The sequence below is a fragment of the Kogia breviceps genome, chromosome 13, assembly GCF_026419965.1.
Source record: "Kogia breviceps isolate mKogBre1 chromosome 13, mKogBre1 haplotype 1, whole genome shotgun sequence".
Classification (NCBI taxonomy): Eukaryota; Metazoa; Chordata; class Mammalia; order Artiodactyla; family Physeteridae; genus Kogia; species Kogia breviceps.
In genome coordinates, this window is record NC_081322.1 from 65,662,189 (window position 1) to 65,688,556 (window position 26,368).

Genomic DNA, 26,368 nt, shown 5'->3' on the forward strand with positions numbered 1-26,368 from the left:
TTTGCCTTTTGCTTGCTTTGCATTTTAATTTTATTGATATTTGACATATGGTAAAGAACCCTTCATTTTAAAGGGAAAGGTATGATAATGATGGAGATTCAAAAATAAAGCTTTTCACTTCTGATATGTATTCACAAAATTCCCTTTTGAATCCTTAGGACAGTTTCATCTCGAAATGTGGGAGGCTTGAGGGGAGAGGAAACCAGGGGTTCTGTCACCATTCCTGTCCCATAGCTGGTGACGGAACCAAGTCTTGGGGAATATGATTGTGACATTTGGAGGGCCAGCACATTTGGAAGAGAGAAACAGAAGAATGGATGAAGAGCCATTCAATGGAGGTAAACTTTAGGATTTATTTTCAATTTTTAGATTTTGAGTTCAGGGTCTTACCGCCCTCAGGGAAGAACAATTAAACAAATGCCAACCTCCCAACTCTAGTCTCCTAACAGGAACGAGAATCTTCAAACACACTTCCTTGGCAGCCAAGTTCAGAAAACACGAGGAGACAAATAAAAGGAAAGAGAGAGAAGCAACTATAAGAGTGAGGGAGTAATCACTGATTTGCTGATCCCAGGCCCTTGCACAGCCTTGCACAGTGAGTGATATCTGAACACGACCTGCAGCGCCTATGATCTGTATTCCCGAGGGGGAGCAAAGACTCTGTCATAAAGCGTTTGTTTTTTTTTTTTTGTGGTACGCGGGCCTCTCACTGTTGTGGCCTCTCCCATTGCGGAGCGCAGGCTCCGGACGCGCAGGCTCAGCGGCCATGGCTCACGGGCCCAGCCGCTCCGCGGCATGTGGGATCCTCCCGGACCGGGGCACGAACCCGTGTCCCCTGCATCGGCAGGCGGATTCTCAACCACTGCGCCACCAGGGGAGCCCCATAAAGCGTTTTTAGGATACTGCTTTGCTTCTAGGAATAAACTCACCTGCTGTTCTTAAAGACCACAGAACTTCTACTGATCAGAGTGATTATAGTTTTAAAGAAGGAAAACCGTGTGTGTAAAAATTCCTATAATTCTTATTTCCCAAGGTAGAGTCTTGTTGCACTGGTGCTAAGAGTTCCCTACGAGGTGAAAACACTCCCTCCTGTGAGCCAAGTTCAATGGTAGAGTCTCAGGCTGCTCAATGCATTTCTGGTGATGGTTGTTTCTGCCTTCACTTCAGCCTGTTTCTGGGAGACATGGAGTTTCAAAACCTCGTCTACACCACCATCCTTCCTTCCAGTTTTAGCAGATTTCCTTCCTCAGACCAGCTGAGATTCTCAAAGCTTACCTTTCAAAGTACTGACACACTGCTTCTCAGACGGCTGAGCAGGGCGAGGGGGGCCCGGGACCAAGGACTCCACGAGGACGCAGTACAGAGTGTCCGGCTCCACCCCGCTGAATACCAGCGTTCGGTTTGTCACACACTGGGACCACTAGGATAGGGAATTGCGAAGAGCAGTTAGAGCCAGAGTTTTCCAGCACCACCCCAGACAAGTAACTTTACAAGGAAATAGAAGACTGAGGTACCATTAAGTCCTTTACTATCACTAAGCGCTTTTTTTTTTTAGCAACAGCTTTAAAATATCCCTTTCCTTCAGCTTGGCAGTCCCAGTTAGCGACTGGACAAATTGTGGGGACAATTCTAAATAATGACATGAGGGATCTCTTCTTCCACTTTGTCCTGTGTTCTCGCTGATATTTTTTTCTTTCTTGGAGAGGGACTGACAGATGTTAAGCAAGTAAAAACTCTCCATCAAAGTGAGGTGGACAATTGCTCTACACACCACCAGCAACATCATAGCAGAGACTTTCTGTAAAGGAAATCTGAAGGCAGTTTTTAAAATTGCTACACGTCAGCTTCAACTGTATCTTGTATGGCAACACTTTTGAATATCACAGCTTCCCAGATTCACAGGCCGAGAATTTAAGCATCAGGGCTGTGTGTTCCAGCATTAGCTGCAAAAAGGGACACAAATTATAGGTTCCCCATTCCATTTCAGGCTTACCGTTCTATTTGATTTAGTATTATGTACGGACACATTATACTTCAGATTAGAGTATATTTGTTCCAGGGAAATGGAGTTTTCTTCTGGGTTTTTCTTCCACTTCTTTGGAGCCGTCAGGACAATAGATATGGATTTTCCATCAGTAGTCAAAGCAACCTCTGGTGGGCCAATTTGTGCTTAAAGGGGAGGGGAGAGGGAATTTGCATGTTCAGATGTAGAAATCACCTTGGATGAAACAATATAATCCTACCTGGATCAAAGCTCTAAAGCCCACCCTCTTATCTGAGATGCCTCAGAATGCTCTAGGTGGGCCCGTGATACTGAATCTTGAAACAATCATGTCACACACTGATAGAACGTTAAAACAGCAAATTTACTTAGTCACATGTAGTTCCTAGTCACATGGATAAACAGTACTAGATGATGGTAAATATAATTAAAAGTGTTTGCAACACTCCTGGGACCTGAAACATTGGTGATAAATAACATTCAGAGGACTTGATGTGTTTGTAAAAATCAGAAATGGAGAAATGAAGTGCTGCTAAAGACCTTTGGGAAAGTAACCTTTGGAGAATGATCTAGAACAGAGATTAGCAAACTTTTACCATAAAGGTACTGACAGTAAGTATTTTAGGCTTTGCAGGCCATGTGATCTCTGTTGCAACTAGTATTTATATAAATGTAAAAACCATTCTTAGCTCTTGTCCTGTAGAAAAACAGAAAGGGGAGGGTGTGCTGCATTTAGTCCAAGGCCATAGTTTGAGGACTTCTGATCCAGCAGGGCAGCGAGGGAAAGGCTCCAGATCCAGAACTTAGGGAGTGCTTGTAAATTTCATCATGGCAGCTCTGAGTGGGTCCTCTATGGCTGAATCAGTCACAGATCAGGGATGGAAAAATTTAAAAGGAAATACCAGGAAGATGTTGCCCTAATTCTGAGTTACATCTAGAAATTATGTCACAACTCTACCAAGTTTGTAACAAGAAGAGACTTAGTTTGGTGATCAGAACAATCTTTAATCAACCTGCGGGCATACGTCAAATAGTTTATAAACCCACAACATTAAAATAAATCTGTCGGGCTTCCCTGGTGGCGCAGTGGTTAAGAGTCCGCCTGCCGATGCAAGGGACATGGGTTTGTGCTCCGGTCCGGGAAGATCCCACATGCCGCGGAGCGCCTGGGCCCGTGAGCCATGGCCGCTGGGCCTGTGCGTCCGGAGCCTGTGCTCCGCAATGGGAGAGGCCACAACAGTGAGAGGCCCGCGTACCGAAAAAAAAAAAAAAATCTGTCAGTTGTTCCTCAAATTATATAATCTCAACTTAACAATAAAACAAAATCAAAATTTGATAATACTGGCATCTAGCGTCAATTCTGGATCCAGGAGCAATCTTAGAGACACTTGGCCAAAACTTTCATTCTAAAGATGAGACTCTGAGATGCAGCAAGGTGAAGTACCTTGGGCTGGTCACTCCACCTGATCCACAGAGTGCAGAGCGCTGGCCTCGACAAGGCAGTCTATGAGGCAGAGATTGTTACATTAGGGGGTCCGATGAACTTGATATTGATACACGTTTAACAGAAAACTGTGTTACTTACTTTCTAAAAAAGGATAGAATCGTCCAGTTTCTGCCCATTTAGAACAATTCGTTCCCCAAATGGCCTTAGTTTTGGCATAATATTGACGTTCGTAGTCAGAAGTTTCAGCAGAGAGATCACAGTAGGTCCTACTGATGTTTCTGCATTCGGATTTATTCAGCCATTTCTTTTGCCCATATCTGCTGAGAAGGAAACTGTGAATTAACAGTGAGGTGTTCTCTATGCTTTACAGTAGGAAAAAAAAAATAAACAGTCATTATATAAAACTGAATGGAACTTAAGACCTTCTCTTCAGAACAACAAAAGCGCTTGTCATTGAGATAAAAAAGAATCTACTTTTGCTGCTGGCAATTTTTTTCATTAGCTGTCAGGAACATGAGTCAGAGTTTCTGTAATCACCTTTCTTTTCTGTGAATTATAATGTGGATAGTACATTTTGAAAGCATGTATTTTATTCTTAGGCTTGGCCTACAGTAAAAATTTTACAGATTGTGTGATCATTTCTTCTATGTAAATTTTTAGCCCACATGCATACCAAGGTCAGTTTGATGGGTCTTTTTTTTTTTGGATGGATTGTTTTAAGAAAAATTAGTCATTTTTTTCCTTGGAAATTCTTCTTGACATTCTCATAAAATTTAAAAATATACTTGCCCTCAAGGGTTCTGGGGAAAATTCACTAGGTTGGAGTGCATTCTGAAATCAGCATTTTCAATGATCGTAGTGATGATGATATTAACTAAGTTGTTCGCATCTCTTTTTCCTCTCCTTTATGAAAAACATAACACCCATAGAAAATAGGAAGTGGGAAATATATTAGCATTTCTCAGGTGGAAGAGACTGAGGTATTGAGAGCTTAAGTGACATGGGAAGAGCCAAGTGAAAGAGACAGAGTTGTGAGAGAGGCTACTGAAAGGATTGAAGCAGGTGTGTCGGGCTTTTAGACAGCTAACTCTGGTGGTAGCATAGAGAATGTAATGGGTCAAGGGTGGCAGACCTGGGGAGCAGCGGAGAGGATGCTAGAGAGTGATCCATGTGAAAGAGGTAGGTGGCTTGCACAAGGAGGTGGCAGTGGAATGAATGACAGGACAAAAGGAAAAAATATTAGGAGACAAGACTGGTGATTGAGTGCATGAAAGAGATGAGGGAAAAGAAAGTGTTAAGGATGATGTCTCTTTCTGTCCGGGCTAGTTGGGTGGAATGGTGGTAACATTTACCAAGATCAGGAATGCGGAAGAAGAGTGGGTTTGGGAAATGGGGAGAGGAGGGGGGGAGGGAAAGATAATGACTTCAGTTTTTGACGTGTTGAGCTTAAGATACGTAAAAGGTATCCGAATGCGGACATCCAGAAGGCTCTGGAGCTCAGGAGAAAGGGGTGAGTGGGAGGTGGGGATTTTGAAATCTATGGCATAAAGCTGCTCATGGAAGGCACAGGCATGAATGAAATTACCCATGGAGACAAAGCAAAGCCTAGGATAAAATTTCAGGAGCAGCAAGATTTAAAGGTGAGATACAGGGACTTCCCTGGTGGCACAGTAGTTAAGAATCCACCTGCCAATGCAGGGGACATAGGTTCGATCCCTGGTCCGGAAAGATTCCCACATGCCACGGAGCAATTAAACCCGTGTGTCACAACTACTGAGCCTGTGCTCTAGAGCCCGCCAGCCACAACTACTGAAGCCCACGTGCCTAGAGCCTGTGCTCCACAACAAGAGAAGCCACCGCGATGAGAAGCCCGCGCACTGCAACAAACAGCAGTCCCCGCTCACCGCAACTAGAGAAGAGCCTGCGTTGCAGCAACGAAGACCCAACGCAGTCAAAAATAATAAATAAATAAAATAAGTAAATTTACTTAAAAAAATAAAGGTGGGATACAATGTACACTTAGAAATAGCAGCTAAAGAGGGAGAAGGAAAAACAGACATCACAAAAGTCAAGGGAAGACTGTGTGTTGAGAAGGAGGAAATGTCAACGTTATCAAGTGTTGCCAAAGCTTAAGGGTATCTTCTCTTTTCAAAATATGGCAGCAGAGTCCTGAAAGTAAATGTCTCCTGTTTCATAAGTACCATAGCTACCAGAAAACATTAGAAATACAGTTAGATCTTGTTGACCAATTTCTCCATTCAAGTCATCACCATGCCGAGGGGCTTTCAAACTTTTTTTTGACTGTGAGCCATAGAAAGAAATACATTTCACAGTGTGACCCAGTTCACACATATATCCAACATACTAAAACAAAGGTTTTAGAAGATAATACCTAAACTTTACAACATGCCAGGCACTTATTTTCCATTCTAATCCACTCCACACCATTCTAATCCTTCCCGTTAAAAAAATAGATGCTAGTTATGTCCCTCAAAATTGATTTCACGGGGCTTCCCTGGTGGCGCAGTGGTTGAGAATCCGCCTGCCGATGCAGGGGACACGGGTTCGTGTCCCGGTCCGGGAAGATCCCACATGCCGTGGAGCGGCTGAGCCCGTGAGCCATGGCCGCTGAGCCTGCGCGTCCGGAGCCTGTGCTCCGCAAAGGGAGAGGCCACAGCAGTGAGAGGCCCACGTACCACCAAAAAAAAAAAAAATTGATTTCATGGCCCCCCAATAGGTCTTGACTTGTGGTTTGAAAAATATTGCCATTGCCTATTTGACCTTTTCTCCTCAAACTTCCTGACTTTGCCAAGGGCAAGGCAGCTTCCCATGACAGATGCTGATGAAGGAGAAACGCTCTTTACTGAATTCTGGACAAAATGCTTTGTAAGTCTGACAAGCTGATAGACATGAATCATTCAATAAATACTACAGTAATGATGTTCATGCATATCCGAAAGTCATGCGGGGCCCTCAGTGGTCTCTGATTTCTGGTAACGGCAGGAAATATTTATCAAGTGCCTATTATGAGCTTGGACTGGTGCTTAGGATTTGAAAGCTTTATCTCGTTTAATTATCATAATAACCTTAGGAGGTAGGTACCGTTATTCTCAACCCATTTTACAGATGAGGAAATCGAGGCTCAGTGATATTAAGGGAGCTGCTCAAGGTAGTCTGACTAGTAGCAGGCATATCTGGGATTTGAACCACTTTTCCCTGATGCTAAAGCTTGTGCTTTTAATGCTACACTCTATTTTGGGCGTTAAATTCTTTGGGTAGATATAATTTAAGCTTTGGTTAAAATTTCTTTTTTTTTTTGCTTGGTAACAAACTTCACTCAAAAGTAAAAAAGTATAATACGTAACCTGCCCAAGGTTACCCATTTAGGTTCACAGTCTGGCTATGACCCCAGGACTGTTTATCTTTGGAGCTGAGCGTGGAGCCCTGTCAGTGACACAAGCTGCCCTGTATTCCCACCCACTGTCCACATTCACAGGCATGTAAGAACTCCATGGCAAGTTTCTTTTCAAATATTCTTTTTTGAAATTTATGTAATGTAAATTATCTACTCTCACAGAGCAGTGATTACTCTCTCTCTTTTTTGAAAATCCTTTTCTGAATCACATAAACACATAAAGAATAGAACAAGCTCCTTGTTCCACCTAATGAAAAAGGAGACAAGGACACACTCATGAGCCGTTTCTCCTGGCAGAGTGATGCCTCTTCCCTAAAATACTGGTTCCTGAGAAATTCTTTGGTGATGAGAATGAAGTCCTAGATAAATGAGGTCATTGTGAGTAGCAGCCAAAGTCTTTCACTGCCTTTAATGGTCAGAATTTTCTTTTCTTTTCCTTTTTTTTTAAAAACATCTTTATTGGAGTATAATTGCTTTACACTGGTGTGTTAGTTTCTGCTGTATAACAAAATGAATCAGCTATACATATACATATATCCCCATATCGTCTCAGAATTTTCTTGTCAAAGACAAAGATGATGTTATTCTTTTTTGTAAATATGGTACAGTTTTTAAACTCACGCAATCAGAAAAGTATAACCGAGAGAGAAATAAATTACCCTGAAGCCCATTACCCTGAAACGTTTGGTACACATGATTCTGCACATCTCATTATGTTTATATGTACCCAGAGGAATGATTCAATAGCTGAATACACAGACAAAAGCTAGGTTATGCCATACTTATGATTTTAACAAAAGTAGTAAATTTAACTTGATTCAAACTTTAAAGAAAAAGAAATTAAAATGAAATGAATCATTGCAGTTTAAATGTTTCATCACCACACGAGATTAGTTCTTAAAAGATCTTTTTTTTTTTTTTTTTTGCGGTACGCAGGCCTCTCACTGTTGTGGCCTCTCCCGTTGCGGAGCACAGGCTCTGGACGCGCAGGCTCAGCGGCCATGGCTCACGGGCCCAGCCGCTCCGCGGCACGCGGGATCCTCCCGGACCGGGGCACGAACCCATGTCCCCTGCATCGGCAGGCGGACTCTCAACCACTGCACCACCAGGGAAGCCCTTTAAAAGATCTTTTAAAGTAAGAAAATTGTGTATGAAAGCTATTGAGAGTTTAGTTATTAAAACGACATATTTTCATTTTGTATCACATATAATGGCTTCGTGCTACGGAAGTCAGTACACATACAGTTTTTCCCCACCTTCTGATTTGTTATATTATTGATAAGGTTCAAACATTTACAAGAAAGTTCTGTAACCATATTTCCCATCACTAGTCTTAGTTCTACATTTAGATAGTTTCAATGCCTGCTCCCTGTCTTTTTGCCAAAACCTTGCCATTACTAAATTCGTGCAGGCTCAACTTTATCCCTCTGTCAGCTGCATATCATCTTTAGTTAGTGTTCCCTCCCCCCCACAGCCTGCAAGAAGGTCTCAGGAGAGTGCTAGCCCAAGTTCAACCTGCTTGAAAATACAGAAAATACATTTGCTGAACTTGGTAAGAGTCTTAGGTCACACTTATTTTTCCCTCAGAAGATATATCACTGTCATGAACTGAGTGCTGCCAGATAGAAACCATTGCTTTTGTTGTGACGGTCATAAATCATTTCATTTTCTTCAAAGTTAAATAACTTTACTAGGATATGTCTTCCTATTATTTTTATTAAATTTTCCTAGACAGAGCATGCATTTACGATATGCAATTCCAGATAGTTATTATTACCTGTTCAATTATTACTACCTGTTAGCTATAATAGGATTTTCATCTCTATAAACATTTTTATTTTCCATCTTCTTCCTAAGTTCTGCCACCGTGCTTTTTAAAAAAGTTCTTCTTCTTGTCTTAGAATCTCTTCTTTGACTGTTATCTCTTCTTTGAGGTTTACCATTAGAGAACATGTTGTTTATGGATTCAAACTATGAACCATTATTTGTCTGAATTTTTCTTTAATTTCCATGAGAAAGCTTTCAGGAATGTTTGACTTGTGTTCTTTTTGTCTTTCTCCCTTTCAGTAATTAGGGATAGGTGTCTGGATTCTTTGGGACAATTACTCTTTGAATGGAGCCAGTTCTTTATTAAATATTAGGTGAGTGGGTATAGGAGTGAGGGTCTATCACACACCCACTTACCATTTTGCATTCCTTCTTGATTGTAATGAGTGTTGAGCGAGAGGTGAAAAGTGAAAATGTCCATTCACTATTATCTTTAATAAAAACTGTGAGTTTTACAGAATTCTGCACTCAGTTTCACTTAAAAATGTCCTATAATTCTAATAAGTATAGATGTTTCAGAGGTGATGGATTTCCTTGTTTGCTCAGCCACAGAATAACATTTTGACAAACTTCTTTTCTCCATTTAAATAACTTCTTCTTGCCTACGTACTCAATACTCTGTTTCCATGAAGAAGTTGTTGTCTAATTTAATCTAACAAAACACGAGATAATTTAACATGAAATATCTAAAACCTTTCTTTTTCCTCACTCATTTAATACAATAGATGGTTTATCTTTGCACAATTAATAGGAGTCTGAGTCTTGTGCTTATAAATTAGCCAAAACGAAAAGAACCAACTTACATGAAATACTGCACAGAATAAGTAGCTTCCACTCGTTGTAGGCCCTGTGGTGGGTTCCACTGTAGGATATTCTTCATGTTTATAGATAAGAAGGTGATATTGGTAGGTTTAGGCAGACCACCAGAGACACAGGGAACTGAAAAAGGAGTAGAGAGGAATTGAGGTCTTAATAGAGAGAAAGGAAGACCTAACGTGGTAGCTGGTCTCCAGATATGGCCCCCAATGAGCCACACCTTCCAGTACTCATGCTCTGTGTATTTCCTTCCAAACTGAACATGGGCTGACCTCATGGCCCTCTTTAACCAACAAAATTGATACTGGGACTGAGCCTTAACAAGGCCTACGAGCTTCCACTTTTGTCCTTTTGAAAGCCCTAAGCTGCCATGTAAAAAGTGGGCTACTATGCTGGAGAAACCATGTCAAGAGGTCATGTGAAGAGGGAGAGGTTCGGCTGTCCCAGTGTCCCAGCTGAGCCCAGTCTTCCAACCAAGGGGCCAGAATGAAGCCACTGTGGACATTCCAGCCCCGTGTGCCATAGACTGAAGCTTCATGAGAGGCTCTGAAAGAGACCAGCAGAAGAACCATCCAGCTGAGCCCTAGATAAATCCTCAGAATTACGAGAAATTATAAAAGATTCTTTTAAACCATTAAATGTTGGGGTAGTTTGTTATGCACCAGAAGATAACTGAAACAATCCCTTTATTAGATATAGAAATAAAATTTAGGATCGATGTCACTGAAAGGCCAGGGATTGGAGACTGGAGCTGGGGTTAGCTTTACTAAGTATATAATAAAGAAATAATTATAATAAGAACTAATGAAAGAAGACAATTTATTTAATTGAACACTGATATGTTCACCTAACTGTGTTCTAAGAAAGACTGTATCCTAGAGGATTAATTTATAGCAATCCTCTGTAAAGGAATGATAAAAAATGGAGAAACTACCAAAAAATTAGAAAAGGAAAAAAGAAAAGTGAAGAATAGTTTCTTATAAAAGAAAACAAAGACGATCCTTTAAATACAATAAATGAAAAAATTCAGTGGTGATATGAAAGCATCAAAATATTAATTTAAACCATTGGAGAGATCCCAAAGTCCTGAGTAATAAACAATCAGATATTATGAAGAACTTACCATCAATATGCATATTCTAGTCAACGAATTTGGAAAATATCAAATTTTGATATTTCAAATCAAACAGGAAATAAAATTTAGCTAAGTCACTGAAGGCTGGTCCAATGTTGGCTAACGTTCAATAATTCTTGTATAAATCAACTGAGACTAATGTCAGAGAAAGGAATTAGCTTTATGATTGTGGTAATCCTTGGCTAAGATTAGCTCTATACAATGTATTGTCATCCCACAAGCCAGATGAAAAGAAAGAAAAAATTCTTTCCTTTAGAATTAAACTTTATAATGTAACATGACCCTGATTCTAAGCCAAAATAAGCTCTTTAACATGTGGCAGAGTGACCAAACTATAAGTGGTTGAGTTTGTGTTCATGCAGATGTGCAAGCATGTGCTATATTTGTAATGACTCCTACTTTTAACCTTGTTCATTTTTTTCAATACCTCAGTTTTATTTTATCTTATTTAATAAATTCATTTATTTATTGGCTGCGTTGGGTCTTTGTTGCTGCGCATGGGCTTTTCTCTCTAGTTGCGGTGAGAGGGCTTCTCATTGTGGTGGCTTCTCTTGTTGAGGAGCACAGGCTCTAGGCACACGGATTTCAGTAGTGGTGGGACGCGGGCTCAGTAGTTGTGGGATGCGGGCTCAGTAGTTCTGGCTCGCGGGCTCTAGAGCGCAGGCTCAGTAGTTGGGGTGTATGGGCTTAGCTGCTGTGTGGCATGTGGGATCTTCCCGGACCAGGGATCAAACCCATGTCCCCTACATTGGCAGGAGTATTCTTAACCACTGCGCCACCAGGGAAGTCCTCAGTTTTATTTTAGAGAGGGAAGTTAAACACTCAAAGAGAAGCTCTGTCAACTGGTCACTGCGTGGGTGTGTGTGTCGGAGCAGTAGAAAGGATCTCTAAAGGATGCCACCTGCCCAGTGTCTGTCTTTGATTTCTATTCTTCTAACTCGTTGGAACCATTGCGTATCAACTGGTATTGGCTTTTTCTGGAGCTTATATATAATGAATAATTATTAATGATTTAATACTGCTCTGTGCTATCACTAGGGTCTAACTTTTAATCATATTTTTAAGACAAAACAGAGAACTTGGGGAAGCAGCACCATGAAGTATAGTATTCCCCAATCCTTCAAAAGTGGGGAACACTGTCAACATAAACAATTCCGAGGATCTTTCCAGATCTAAAATGCTGTGGTTCTATATTTTTAGATGACACTAATATGTGAAGAGTGGTTAGCATCTTGTAAAAACTAAAATTAAAATAGACTGTGTATTATAATATCGCGGATGGAAGACATTACCAAAACATGGCTCCACAGAACTAACTGAGAAGGAACCAGAATAGCCTGATTTGTGGCAATTTGTGTTCAGAGAATTAAAAAACACAAATTATCTTAGATATTATAATCCAGGCATATTTTCTCAATGTTTATCTATACAAAGGTTTATCTTCTACAACATTGGTTTGTGTGTGACTTTTAATATAAGTAAAGAACAGAATTCTCAAAATGCCTAAAACATACCCCCAAATTTTTAAAGAAATAACTTGGAACAAAGTAAATGGACTGCTCATTTTAATTTAATTGGGGGAGACACTGTTATGAGGAAACAAAGCAATTTTGCTTTTCTGAAATAAAGCACTCTGGAATGTACTGTCAATCATTAATGTTTACTGATTCAACAGAAATTTTTACTAGTGTTTTGCAATCATTTAAATGATCCTCTAGAAAAGCTACATCAATTATCAAAATGTTACCAAACTCTGTGTCGTAGAGGATTAATTTATAGAAATCCTGTTTAGAGAAATGCTAAAAAAAAATCATTTCAATAGTTTAAATAAAAGAAATAATAGGTTAAACAAAAGGAATTAATAATCTGACAATATTAAAACATTAAACAATTTTCTCACCATGCCATTCTATTTTCTGACAAGAAAACATATTTAATTATAAATGTTGTGAAATGGATATATACCTTCTCTGCAAGTTTACATTATGGATAAATTATACATATTGCCACAGTTTTGTTAGCCAGCCTACAAGATGGCCCTCAGTAATCCCCTCCTCCTGGAATTCACAGCCTGTATATTCCTCTCTCACACTGTATCTGGGTTGGCCTGTGTGACCAATAGAATATGACAGAAGTGATGGTATATCATTTCCAAGATTAGGTTATAAAAGATACTGTGGCTGCCATCTTGATTTCTCTCTCTAGGATTATTTACTCTGGGAAAAGTCAGCTGCTTTTTTGTGAACAATCCTCTGCAGAGGACCATGTGGCAAGTAACAGGCCTCCAACAGCTGGTGAAGAACTGAATGAAGTCTCCTGCCAAGAGGCACATTAATGAGTTTAGAAGTGGATCCTCCAGCTCCAGTCAAGCCTTCAGATGGCTGCAGCCCCAGCCTACCCCTTGACCATACTCTTGTGGGAGACCCTCAGCCAGAACCACCAGCTAAGCCATTACTGGACCCCTGACCCTCAGAAACCATGACATAATATTTGTTGTTTTAAGTTGCTAAGTTTTGAGGCAGTTTGTTACAGTACTAGATAACGAATACAACAAAGAGTCTAAAACTGAGAGAAACTAAGAGAAATTAATCACTAAAAAAAAAAGCAAATTAAATGGAAGAAATGGAAGAAGAAAAAAATGGCCCCCTCCTTTCCCAATGATGTTATAAAAGACTCCTGCTTTCACAATCTTGAAAGATGTTTTTTAGTAGTTACATTTCACCTTTATAAGGAAATTTTAAAAACCCAATGAGAAGACTGTAAACTTATTAGCCTTTAATTGCAAGTGAGAATCACAGCAACAATTTTTTGAATTAAAAGAAAAAGATAAATGCTTAGTTAAGTTCATTGTAAATACATGGTACTAAACACCTTTAATAGAAATACATTTTTAAATGGATGTTGCTGTTTCATACACTGTTTCTGGGGAAAGAATATGCTAGCTTTTAATCCTTCAGATTCTTCATTTGGATTAACATTATCTTTCTGATTGCCTAGGCAGAAAATATATCAGTTTTGGATATCTATTCTCTTGTCAATAATCAAAGTATTATCCCAGGGGCAGCATTACCTTGATAAAAGCCATCTGAAGAAACAGTGAATGGTGTTCTGAAGACACAGGGAGAACACGATTTGAAGATGGAAGGTTGGAGTGATGCATCTATAAGCCAAGAAGCCTGGCTACCACCAGAAGGTGGACAAAGCAAAGAAGGAACCTCCTCCAGAAGCTTCAGAGGAAGCATGGCACTGCCAACACCTTGGTTTCGTACTTGTAGCTTCCAGAACTGTGAGAGAATACATTTCTGTTGTTTTAAGCCATCCTGTTTGTGGTCTTTGTTACAGCAGCTCCAGGAAGCTAATACAGTTGGTGTCGATACCTAATGGTGAATAAACAGATATGTTCCTGTCCTTGTGGAGATCCCAGACTAATGGAAAGAGAGCACCATTCACAAGTCAAAAAACAAACAAAAACATACTTACAAATTTGGTGACCCAGTTATGAAAGGGAATAAGGTTGCAGTAGTGGGTCACAGAACCTACTTAGATAGGGGCTTAGGAGTCAGCTGTGAAGGGGGAGGGCAGTGTTCCAGGCGGAGACTCCTGAGATGGGAAAAAGCCCATCCAAAAAAACTGTGCCTTCGGAACAGTCAAAAGACCAGTGTGGTTGGAAAAAGTGAGGAAGAGGAGAGCGGCCACGATGTAACTGAGGAAGTTCAAAGGGGCTAGACCCCTCCCCGGCTCTCCCCCGCCCTGGTCTTTGTAAACCCTGGGAAGGAAGCTAGGTTATAATTGAAATTTAGCAGAAAAGTATTGAAGCCTTTTATGCAGTGGAAGCCATGGGCCTATTTGTATTTCAAATGGATTACTTCACTACTGAGAGGAAGAAAGACCGGATGGGGGCAAGAACAGAACTGAAGAGACCTGTAAGAAGGCAGTTGCAGCAGCCCCAGTGAGGAATGCTGAGCTTGCACCGAGATGCTGGCTGTGGATACGGAGGGTGAGGTGGGCGCAGCTGGGAGTTCTCTTTTCAAAGTAGAAACAGTACCCCCTGATGAAGCAGAGCTATGAGAGTCACATCAGTAAGAGAGTTGCTGTGTTGTGAAAGCTAAATCAACAGATGAGGATTTATCAGGAAATATTTGCCCTTTTGATGATGCAAAAGAGTGATAAAAAATAGAATTAGCACTTTGAGGAGGAGAAAGTATTTTATACTATTTTATTTATTTTTATTTTTATTGTGTGGTACGCGGGCCTCTCACTGCTGTGGCCTCTCCCATTGCTGAGCACAGGCTCCGGACGCATAGGCTCCGCGGCCATAGCTCATGGGCCCAGCCGCTCCACGGCCTGTGGGATCTTCCCGGACCGGGGCACGAACTCACGTCCCCTGCATCGGCAGGCGGACTCTCAACCACTGCACCACCAGGGAGGCCCTGCCCTGAAACAGTATTTTTAAAAGAACAACTGATAACTAGTATTTCCTTGTGGCGTTTTCATCTTCACAAAGTTGTAGGCACTGTTTCCAGTTTGGAAAACATAAAGAAAACACTCCTGAATGAATGTTCCAGTTGAGATAAGTCATTTTCCTAACCTGCCAGTATTGATAATTTAATTAACACCAAAGAGAAAATATGTCACACCCACATTGACATCAGGAGTCATGTGCCAATTCGTGGGTAACAAAAGCATTTTTGTTCGCACAGATTGATGGCCTGGAAGTACAGCTCTGATCCTCTGAAAGTCCATCCATTTCATATCCCAAATCACGAAGCTGTTGGATTAGCACACATAATTTTATTTCTGGTAGTGCTATACCATTACAACTTCGGTTTGGTACACAATGTTCTCTATGGTCTGGTCTGGCCTCTCCTTTTGTAATTCTGCCAAATGCACTATGTTCACTAGTCACACCAAATCACCCGCAAAACCCTAACTAGCTCTGCGGTTTTCATGCCTTTACAATTTTGGTACCCTCCTCTTATAGTATCTTTGGGAACTAAAAGACGCCTTATTTTTCCATGTGCGCCTCCATTTAGAGTATTGGCTTGTACTATTTTAGTGACGTGACTACGTTGTGATGTTGTGGAGGGTATGCATGGCCTCCCCCCTAAAGGGAGTGGGCATTCCTGACGACAGTCACTGGGTAGGAGGCTGGTCTTTCAGGAGAAAATGAAACACAGAAGACCTCAGAAAGGGACAAGAACTTCAGGCTCCCTTTGAGCTTCCCTGACCGGGGTATGGATATTGGGCAATGGAGGGAGACTTGAGGGGGGGCCCCCTGGGATAATGGGTATTTAAGATGGCTTCTGCAAACTAGTGGTTACCAGTGGGGAGGTGGGGAAGGGCGATAGAGGGGTAGAGGATTAAGAGGCACAGACTATTACGTATAAGATAAGCTACAAGGATATATTGTACAACACAGGGAATATAGCCAATATTTTATAACTATAAATGGAGTATAACCTTTAAAAATTGTGGATCATTATATGGTACACCTGTAACTTATGTAATATTGTATATCAACTCTACTTCAATTTAAAAAAGGAAAAAAATTAACCAATGAACAACAACCAAAAAGATGGCTTCTGTCCTGACAAAGCTGTGGGGGTGGTCAGCAAGAAGGGGTCCACTTAATGAACTCCTAAGTAATGATGGGTTAGCTATAGCTTGTAAGTCATGTCGTTTAGACTTGTGTTTTCCTCTCATGATATCTTGGCTTTTGGGAAAGTCTTCTAGCCCAGCTTCATCTATGTTATAACACCATCAAGAAAAAGTCCTCTATCTCCTCTTGGGTCCTTCTAGTAGAAAGAGAATAAATAAATGGAATTTGAAATGGGTAAATCTTTGACAACTTCATTAGTGGGGTTTTATAAAATGTGGCTGCTACATTAGTTCCAAGAATTACCTTACAGTTACCTTTCTGTAGGTGGAATGAACTGGTGTGTGACACTTTCTTAATGGCCTCAAAGATAATACTAAGGTCATCATCTTAAGTATGTTGCAGTTTTAATTATATGCCTGACAGTAAAAGGTATTTCCATTTCATTATACTGTAGGAAAAGCCTATGCATAAATTAGTGCCTGATGAACACTGGTAAAAAGTGGTGAGGTTTTCAGAGTGAACTCACAAAGGGTAATCAGGCTCATGGTTACCCAAACCTCTCTCTTCTGGGGATGAGGCTTTCTGAGTTTCCCGTTATGGACAGTATGCCCATTCACTCCTGAGGAAAACCACCAGACTACAAGAGGCTGAACAGTCAAATGTGTCCACTTTTGGGGACTTCCCTTTGGGGCCATTCAAGTTTCTCAAGGTCATGATTAACAAGGGAACCTCAGCATTGAGGAAGCCCTGCCCACCTTTGCCCAGAGAAATTCTCCAGCCCTCCAGCGCCATCTGTCTTTCTGAAGCTGAAGCAGTGAAGGAATCACTTGGCTCTGAGCTGTTTGACCCTGGGCACCATGTCTTATAAGATTCTTTGTATCCCCAGTGCCTCTCAAATAAATACTTTTGAACTGAACTAACCAGGGACCACTGGGCTCACATAAATTGTAGAGAAAGGGCAGGACCCGGATTCACATGAGCATCTGGATGAGCGTGACACAGCCTGAACCACCAAACCTTGATAGCTTGAAATCACCCTGGGAAACTTACACTATACACAGGGGATTAGCACAGTCAGAAGATACTCAACAGATGCTTTTTAATGCAGGAAGAGCAGCCCATGGCAAGTGGTTGCTACATCTTACAAGTGTCTTTCAAAATAGGAAAATACCTACTATGCTTGTAAGACCAAAAAAAGAAAAAAAAAAAATCACCTCCTGAATGAGTTTTCTGTTGTGGGAAATGGGGTTAAAAACAATCGATGTACAAAAAGCACCAGAGGGTGATTAATCAGTTTCAGGAAGCAAAAGTTGGAAATATCTCATCCCAACCTCCACCAAAGGAGAGCCAAACAGTGTCACTGACTTCAAACAGATTAAATATTGTTGTAACTTCATCGTGCTGAAAGGAAAGGCATATTTTCTTTGGTCTTAAGTTATAAATTATCTCTCCTGAAAAATATTAACTCCTCTTTCCTCTTTTCCCCCTTGATATATATTACATATATCGAGTGCCCTCAGAAAGTGAATCACCTAAACAACCCTTGAAATGTCATTCAGGAACTATTTACCTGAGAAAATATACTTAACTGCCTTCCGTAAAGGAGAGAGTACGGTTTGATGTTAACATTAGTTCCTGTGAACTCGATTATCTTCCTCTACCAATCCTGCTACAATTTCTCTATTATTTCTTTGCCCACTTGCTGCCGTACTTGCAAACTGCCTCTGTCTTCCCTTAATAGTAGACTGAACGTTATATAGGGCACTGCCACCTGCCCTATCTCATCGGCTTCTAATAACTGTTCATGTGAGTAGGTCAGACAGAAGTTTTAAGAACAAGAGTTCTAGAGCCACACTGGGACCTACTCTCTGTTTTACTGCTTACCTAAGCTGTGTGCCCTGAAGTAAGTTATTCAGCCTCTGTACTCAATTTCCTCATTTGTAAAATAAAACAATAATATTATCTGCCTCATAGGCTTGTTGCAATAATTAAATAAGGTTCCCAAAATAGTGCCTGGTACAAAGAAAGAGCTCAGTAATCATTAGTTCAGTACTGTCCTGCATGGTTACTATTCTCCCTTTACAGCTGATTAGATAGAGGCCCAGAGAGGCTGACTGATTTCCCTATGGTTATCCAGCCATCTGGAAGCTGTTTGAGCCCAAGTGCTCTGAGGACAACGGCGTTCTCTACTAGGACCCTCACTTACTGCCTTTAGGGAACGCTTCAAGGAGCAGTGTTGTGGGAAGAAGAGACTGCATGATCATTGGAAAGTGTGCATGTTACAGATGACTGCTTCTAAGGAGATATATCAGAAATTCAATGAGGAGTTCAATTCTTAAAAATGCAAATGCTTCATATGCTGCTTTTCCTTATCTTTTCTCAGTGTGAATATAAATATGCACGCACACACACACACACACACACACACACATATGGAATTCAATGAGGAAAACCCTAGTATTTCTCCTTCATTGAAGTTTTTTTCTGGTGGAAGGGCACTTAGTCACATCATTCATTCAACCTCATTACTGGGCACCTACTAGAAACAGAAACTGAGAGTTACTAGGGTGCAGTGGCAGACAGAAACACACAGAAGGCCCCGCTCTCACAGAGCAGATATTTTCTGAATCTGGGACACAATCCATCAATACATGCTTTCCCTGCCAGGTATGTGAACTTTTATATGGATGAGCGATACATAAGTCATACATAAAAGCATGTTATTTCTTTATAGCCACACCTCAATAAGTAAATCTATGTGCTTAAACATGTTTTGGAATATTGCTGTTGGTGCTTGAGAGCAAGCAGGACTTTAAGGTTGAGCCTACTTCTTAAAATAAATATATTGGCATTTACCCATCGAAAAGGGTGCGCACTGGCCAAGCAGTTCCCTTGGGAGGGTTTATAATTATTCCCTGGTGCTGCTCAGCTCTGGCATCTGGGGCATGCTTCCTTTCAGCTACAACAGTCTTCAGCGGTTGCTTGCATACATGCAAAAAATTCCATCTCATTTTTTTTTTTTTTATAACCACATCTTGTTTTTGCCCAACATGGCATTTCTTAGCTTGATTACCCAAGTTGGTTGGAAGTGGCTTTGAATGCTTTTGAAAATTAAACCACACCTACAAGATGAAGGTTTGCCACTTGATGGCAAACCTTCATCTGACAGATGCGTACAGGTTCTACTGAGAACTCTGAAAAGAGGAGTTTAGGAAATACATTGTGAGAGTTTTGTGCACAGCCTCCTAAAATGTCTATTTTTTTTTTTTTTTTTTGGTTTTTGTGGTACATGGACCTCTCACTGTTGTGGCCTCTCCTGTTGCAGAGCACAGGCTCCGGACACACAGGCTCAGCGGCCATGGCTCACGGGCCCAGCCGCTCCGCGGCAGGTGGGATCTTTCTGGACCGGGGCACGAACCCATGTCCCCTGCATCAGCAGGCGGATTCTCAACCACTGCGCCACCAGGGAAGCCCTAAAATGTCTATTTTGAAGAAGCCATTATTAATTTGAATATGCTGGTCCCGTGGTTAGAAAATCAGTCCCACTTCCTTATGTCATCTCTTGTACGTATGTCTTCCCTTCCCCTCCCTTTCAGACTTGCTTTTTGAGGCCAGGGACTTGATTTTTCTCCACATTTTGTGATCTCCAAAGTGTTTATCCAAATTGAATACCACAGTAACTGTGGAAAAATAGATTCAAATGTGTTTTGGAGTCTCTACAACTTGGTAACTTGCCTCAGAAAGGAAAAGATAAAAAGAAAGAACAGAGTCAAAGACAAACCATTTGAAACCACTAAGGTAATGGAAAGAATAGCTGCTTTCCATCAATAGGTGTTTACTAAATATCAACATACATCGTCCACTTTATTTTTCAAATAATTTTCATAAATCATAGTGCTTCTTTTCATCCTTACATAAGTAATGTGATTCTTCCACCAACATCTCCATCAGTTGAAATTTTCTGAGAGAAACTCAAGATAAAAATGTGAGAAAAAATTAATAGAAAAAGTAAGAGAGACTTACTTTTTAATGAAGAAAGAGCAGCCCATGGCAACTGGAGATTTGGAAGTGATTAGTAGTATTTACTTCTCTTGGCTGTTGATGGGGATTTTGAGGCAAACGAGGTTGAGAGTGTGATCTCAATTGTGATCTCAGACTTTTCAGTCAAACAAGATGAATACAGAAGTGTACAGCAACCATCAAAAACAGTCAGAAAGGTGCAATATTTTTCAATAGGTTAACTCTGCTCCATAGTGACAAGTCAATACTTTGATGATTTTGACGGTGACCAGGGCTCGGATCACACCTCTTCAGGGTTGAATTAAGCCTCAAAGAAGTTGTGTAACTAAATGTGATAAAATGGACAGGGGATCCACGTGCTGCGTGGGGTTCGATTAAGATCCTCTCTCTTAAGTGGTTATCCTACCACAAAGATATTAAAAAACACTGGTCAGGATAAAAGCAGAGCAACAGTGAAGAGGCCACCCACGAACAGCCAGAGGCACTGACAACACTGGATCCTCTCCAGGATCAACTCAGAGAATGGATCAATGAAGACATTCCCTTTGCTCTTGCTGTTAAAGCTAACAGAGCCTTCAAAGGGCTGTGTTGATTCAGGAAGTGAAAAAGAGCGCCTCGGGCATCAGCCCTCTTAGAAAACCACAGCTGTAACAAGGGAGCCTTTTGATACCTGTTTGTGGCTGGATTCAGTGTTGCAAGGAGCCTGAGCCGCAGACCACAGTGACCTGTTGAAGCTGTCAGTGACCTTGAGGTCGGGATGCCCTAGGGTGCAAAGCTCCTTACTCCTACCCACCTGGCAATACCATTGCCAGAAAAAAATCATCTGTTTCATAGGATTCTGCTGTTTGTTGTTGGGTTTTGTTGGTTGATTTGTAGTTTTACAAGAAAGAAATGTGGGTGGGAAAAAGGAATGTTAACTATGTCGTAGTTTATAGATAGAATATGCTTAGAGCAGGATTTAACTTTATTTTCTTGCTAGCATTTTAAATGAAAAATATAACAAGTATAGTGGCAATTCTGATAAGTCTCACTTTCCCTTTTCATAGGAAGCCCTGCCTGACTCCTAGATTAGATCAGTTGCCTTGCTCTGTGCTTCTAAAGAAGCTTGGTTTCCTCAGTTCTGGTATTTATACTTTGATGTAATCACCTGAGGTTAAAAGCTCCATGAAGAAAGAGGCTTTATTTGCTTGTTCACCTCAATACCGAGAACAGTTCCTGATATGTATGAATGAATGATATTGAATAAATGAACAAAAGAATGAATAAATAAAAATTGCTCAAAAGAAGGTTATTTAAAAATCACATTGTGTCAAGTTGTATTTTAACTTATGAAAACTCAAAATGAATGTGTGGGGTATGAAGGTAATTCTTTTTCATTAAATCTGATCACCTCAAATACCTCATACCCCTAAGTTATTTGCTCCTAAGGTACACGTGATATTCTATTTTGCACCTAAAAACGATCAGCAAATTTTAAAAATAACAACGTAAAGCATTTAGTAGGATAATTCAGAGGACCTTTTACTTCTTTTATACTTTAAAATGGAGGAGGAGGGCTGACTTGGAATTATATGGATAGTTAGCCTTAAGTATGAAAATGGTCCATGCTGGAGCAAGAGTGAAGCTTTTGCGGGCTTCCCTGGTGGCACAGTGGTTTGAGAGTCCACCTGCCGATGCAGGGGGCACGGGTACATGCCGCCGAGCGGCTGGGCCCGTGAGCCATGACCGCTGAGCCTGCGCGTCTGGAGCCTGTGCTCCGCAACAGGAGAGGCCACAGCAGTGAGAGGCCCGCATGAAGATTTTTGCAACAAACGTGCCACATAGAGGAACAGAGATGGAGGTCTGACGAGAGTGAACCCCTCTGCTGAAGAAATTTAAACTCCACCATCTTTATTACATACCCATTGACGTTTCTCTCCTTTTTAAAAAACAGGTATAATTAACATATAACGTATTAGTTTAAGGTGTACAACATAATGATTCCATGTTTGTACATATTGCAAAATGGTGGCTATCTTTTATGTTCATGTTATGGAAAGTACAAGAGAAGACTCATCTCTGCCCTCTACATTCTCAGGAGAGCCTCTCAGGCGTGAGACTTCTGCAAAGGTTTCCTTTTGGCAGTGGACACAGACCAATAAACACGTGATGAGGAAAACTGCATGGGGTTGAGAAGGTAGCTTTTCTCCACTTTAGAAGCCAAGCTCATGAGTACTGCTCACTGCCCTACAAGCCGTTGAGGGTATGGTAGGTGTTATAAATTCAACTGTGGCCCCGCAAAGAAATACGTTTAAATCCTAGTCTCCAGTACCTCATAAAGTAACCTTAATTAGATATAATGTCTTTATAGAGGTAATCAAGTTAAAAAGAGGTCATCAGGGTGGACTTCAATCCAACATGACTCATATCCTTATACAAACGGAGAATTTGGACGCAAAGAGAGACATGCACAGAGGGAAGATTATGTGAAGAGACGGAGAGAACACTGTGTGAAGGCAGAGGATTGGAATTATGCTCAACAGGCCAAGGAATGCCAGGGATTGCCAGCAACCACCAGATGCTAGGAGAGAGGCACAGAACAGATGTTCCCCTACAGCCTTCAGAAGGAATCAACCCTGCCAACATCTTGATTTCAGACTTCTAGCTTCTAGAACTGTAAGATAATACATTTATGTTATTTTAAGCTACCCAGTTTGTGGTACTTTGTTATGGCAGCCTTAGGAAAGTAATATACTAGGTGTCTGTTCCTTGTATCTTTCCTCAAAAATGAACACAATGGGGCTTCCCTGGTGGCGCAGTGGTTGAGAGTCTGCCTGCCGATGCAGGGGACGCGGGTTCGGTCCCCGGTCCGGGAGGATCCCACGTACCGCGGAGCGGCTGGGACCGTCAGCCATGGCCGCTGGGCCTGCGCGTCCGGAGCCTGTGCTCCGCAACGGGAGAGGCCACAACGGAGAGAGGCCCGCGTACCGCAAAAAAAAAAAAAAAAAAAAAAAGAACACAATGTTTATTTAAGAGAAGAATGAACCCCTTTAAGGGCTGCCAAGTAACCTGAGAGTAAGGATGGAGGGATTGATGTAGGAGAAAAAAAAAATGTCTGCGAAGTTGAAAAAGAGGAAATTTCAATGGCAGAAGTAATGTAAACAAATGCTTCAACTAAGAGGATACACTTGCCAAAATATCTCATATCACCAAAATACAAACGTTAACGGTATGGAATGGAAAATTTCAGGGGGCTGGATTAAAGGCATACATGTTGAGACTCAAGAAGTATAAGGAAAACTTCCTGGCAGCTCTGTATAGGACAAGGTATGCCCATTCTCTGTGCCAGGAGGTGGGGCTGGCATTTGATGATGCCGTGCATAAAGTGGTTGGAGAAGCTGAGTGGAAGCCATTTTGGCGTCTCAGCGTGCACTGTGGTGACCACCACACTTGAAAAACAGAACTTATTTTGAATAGATAATATTTGTAATCAATAAAAATTTCCTTTCTAGAAAAGAGTCTCCTTAATTGCGTTAAAGTCCACCATAACAGACATCATGTGCTCTAGATAAAACATCATGCCATACTTCCAGTCTCTGTATTCTGAGAAGTAAAGAGAAAGAAAATTGCCTCCACAAAACGAAATTGTATTAGTATGAAATTCTGAGTTTAAATGAGGGGTCAAGGTCTGTGTCTTATAGGAAAAGACAACAAAGGTAAAAAGGGAGGGTAACTTTTAGGCATCAGGAGCCCTTTGTTCACCAGGAAACTGATGCTGAATCACTTAAGGACCAACATGCCAGGAGCAGTGATTAAAATCTGGCAGACCAGCCACGTCATCATGATCTATGGTGAGTATGCCTGAGGACTTACAGACAACCTGGAACACACACATACAGAAAAGACAAGGAGAGAGAGGGGCCTGGCATGACACAACTGGGGAGGTGGTTAGCTGAGATGAATGAAGACAGAGGAAATGTGATGGTTGCGATCAATGAGCTGAGCAGCTTGTTCTGCATGACTTCATCAGCTTAGAGTGAGGACCAACAATGTGACAAGATGGAAGAGATCAAGACCTCAGCTTACTTATTGGAAGAACATTCTAGTAGCTGGAAGTCTACAATGACAGGACATCCTGTCTTGGGTGTCAGGTATCAAGTTTCCTGTGATGAGAGGTGCTCCAACAGCAGATAGGTAATGACTCTGAAGTTATGTTGCAGGGAAGAGTCACAAGGCAAGCAGTTAGATGGGATTTTAAGGCCCTTTCAAGCCTAGTTTTCTACATCAAAAGGAATTCTGAAAATAAAGCAGAGGAAGTATTTAATTGTATTGTCTTCAGCCAGCATTCTTTTTTTAAAAAGTTCTCTTGTTCTCTAATTTTATATGGAATTGACACATCTTGAGACAGATTATAGAGATTTAATTCATTTTTCTAGTATCACTTTTTGAGTCAAATGATCATAAATGTGGACCAAGAAAAAGTAAAAATGCTGTCAGAACATCACAATCATAGCATAAAGGTAATGTTATAAATAAGATGGATAAAATGATTTCACTTCTTAAAATATATACTACGTTAAGCTGCAGTTAATACTTAGCAGTCTTTTTTTTTTTTTAATCATCATAGAAGTAAACATGTCAAAGATACCTGGTAAAATTGTACATGAAGAAAAAGATGCAAGTAGAGAGTCATTTAAAAAGTATCATGCATATAATGAAAGGTGCCTTTTAACCAAAAAGGCAAATTTACTGAGTGACATTTGTGAAAAGTACTATGCCAAGCACTTAAAAATAGTTAATGTTTTATGCTCATAATGTTTTATGAGATGCTTATACGCAAGTATTAGTTTTATAGCATTAATATTAAAAATTAAAAATATATGTTACTGCTTATTGTCTATGTCTAAAGTTTAGGCTTAAATGCAAAATCTGCATCCGACCTATGGCCCTCTGAGTCAAAGCTGTACAGAAAGGTGCAGAGAACTGACGCCTCTCCTCATCCCTAACACCTAGGTCGTACACCATGCCACCTCCTATGGGTAACAGATCTCCTTAATTGTTCTCTAGGGAGCAAATTCTGCGCAGACTTTCCTGGATTTGTTCTATAGGAAGCTGAATAAATAGCTACAGGTAGTAGAAGCACATCTTCTGAAAGGGGAGGCTGGTGATACCTACAGCCACATGCTTAGATCTCAGGTATATGATGCTCTCCAGACATGCTGGGGATGGGCTTCGACCTGATCAATGAGGAGCTATATAATAGCCAATAAATGATAAATGTACATGCAAATGTACAAGAAATCCCTCATGTCTGCTCCAAAGGCAATGGGAGAGAAGCTGGAAAAGAGGACAAGCTTGTTTGATGAAAAGAACATTTGAGAAGAGAAATCCTGCTTTAGCTGCAATACAGCACCCAGATGTAGACCGAGTTCTTGACTATTAGCATACGATATGTTTAAAACCAGGTGTTTTCATACGAAGTTGAAGCAAAATTTGGAAATGATTTAGCCTTGATATGAATTTGGCCGGTACCGTCAGGGCCTACCTTTGAGGATTATGGATTTGTGAAGCAGAAAAGACATATCCTGTTAAGTGAAAAAATGCTAAGTAGAAAAGAGAACCTGTCGTATGCTAGGTTTCATGTAAGAAAGAAGGGGAATATGAGAAAATACACACGTATCTGTTCACTGGTGCAAAAGAAATACAGGAAGGATAAACCAGTAATTAAGGAGACTGGTTACCTATGGGGGTGACATGGAATAAGAATAGGAACCAGGTTGTAAGGATGATGAGGGGGCAACCCCTCTCTAAGTGTGTACCATTTTGTACATCTCTGATGCTTAAACCACAGTAATGTCTCACATACCCTTCAAATACCCACAAGTCAACAAACAAAACAACTAGCATGTGGGAAACCCCAACTGAAATACAAACAGTTACAGATGAACCTCTAACCTTATTCCAAATAGACAATATAACCGCAGTAAAGAAGGTGAGGGAAAACCGGTCTAATCTAAGTAACTTTGGTCAACAGTATCTTGACTGGGTATTACAAAGCTGAAGACAAAAGAACTGTATATAAATGCTATAATCTAGTTAGCAAATGTCCTTCTCATAGGAGCATGGGT

The 26,368-nt window shown here is 40.8% G+C and overlaps 1 protein-coding gene across 9 annotated transcripts in view; it reads right to left on the reverse strand.

Annotated features, from left to right (window-relative positions):
* IL20RA (interleukin 20 receptor subunit alpha) overlaps nt 1–26,368 on the reverse strand; it is a 57,020-nt gene that overhangs the window by 26,033 nt on the left and 4,619 nt on the right. For 7 of the 9 annotated variants that reach the window (XR_010836195.1, XM_067011317.1, XM_067011315.1 and 4 more), the window contains exons 2-5: nt 9,495–9,630; nt 3,588–3,769; nt 1,994–2,169; nt 1,276–1,420 (exon numbers count right to left, since the gene is read on the reverse strand). Coding sequence is in view for 8 of the 9 variants with exons in the window: in XM_067011317.1 (XP_066867418.1) it covers nt 1,276–1,420; nt 1,994–2,169; nt 3,588–3,769; nt 9,495–9,630 (639 nt within the window). In the remaining variant the exon portion in view is untranslated. The remainder of the gene's footprint in view (nt 1–1,275; nt 1,421–1,993; nt 2,170–3,587; nt 3,770–9,494; nt 9,631–26,368) is intronic. The other 2 variants (XM_059083980.2, XM_067011319.1) reach the window with 1 other exon arrangement.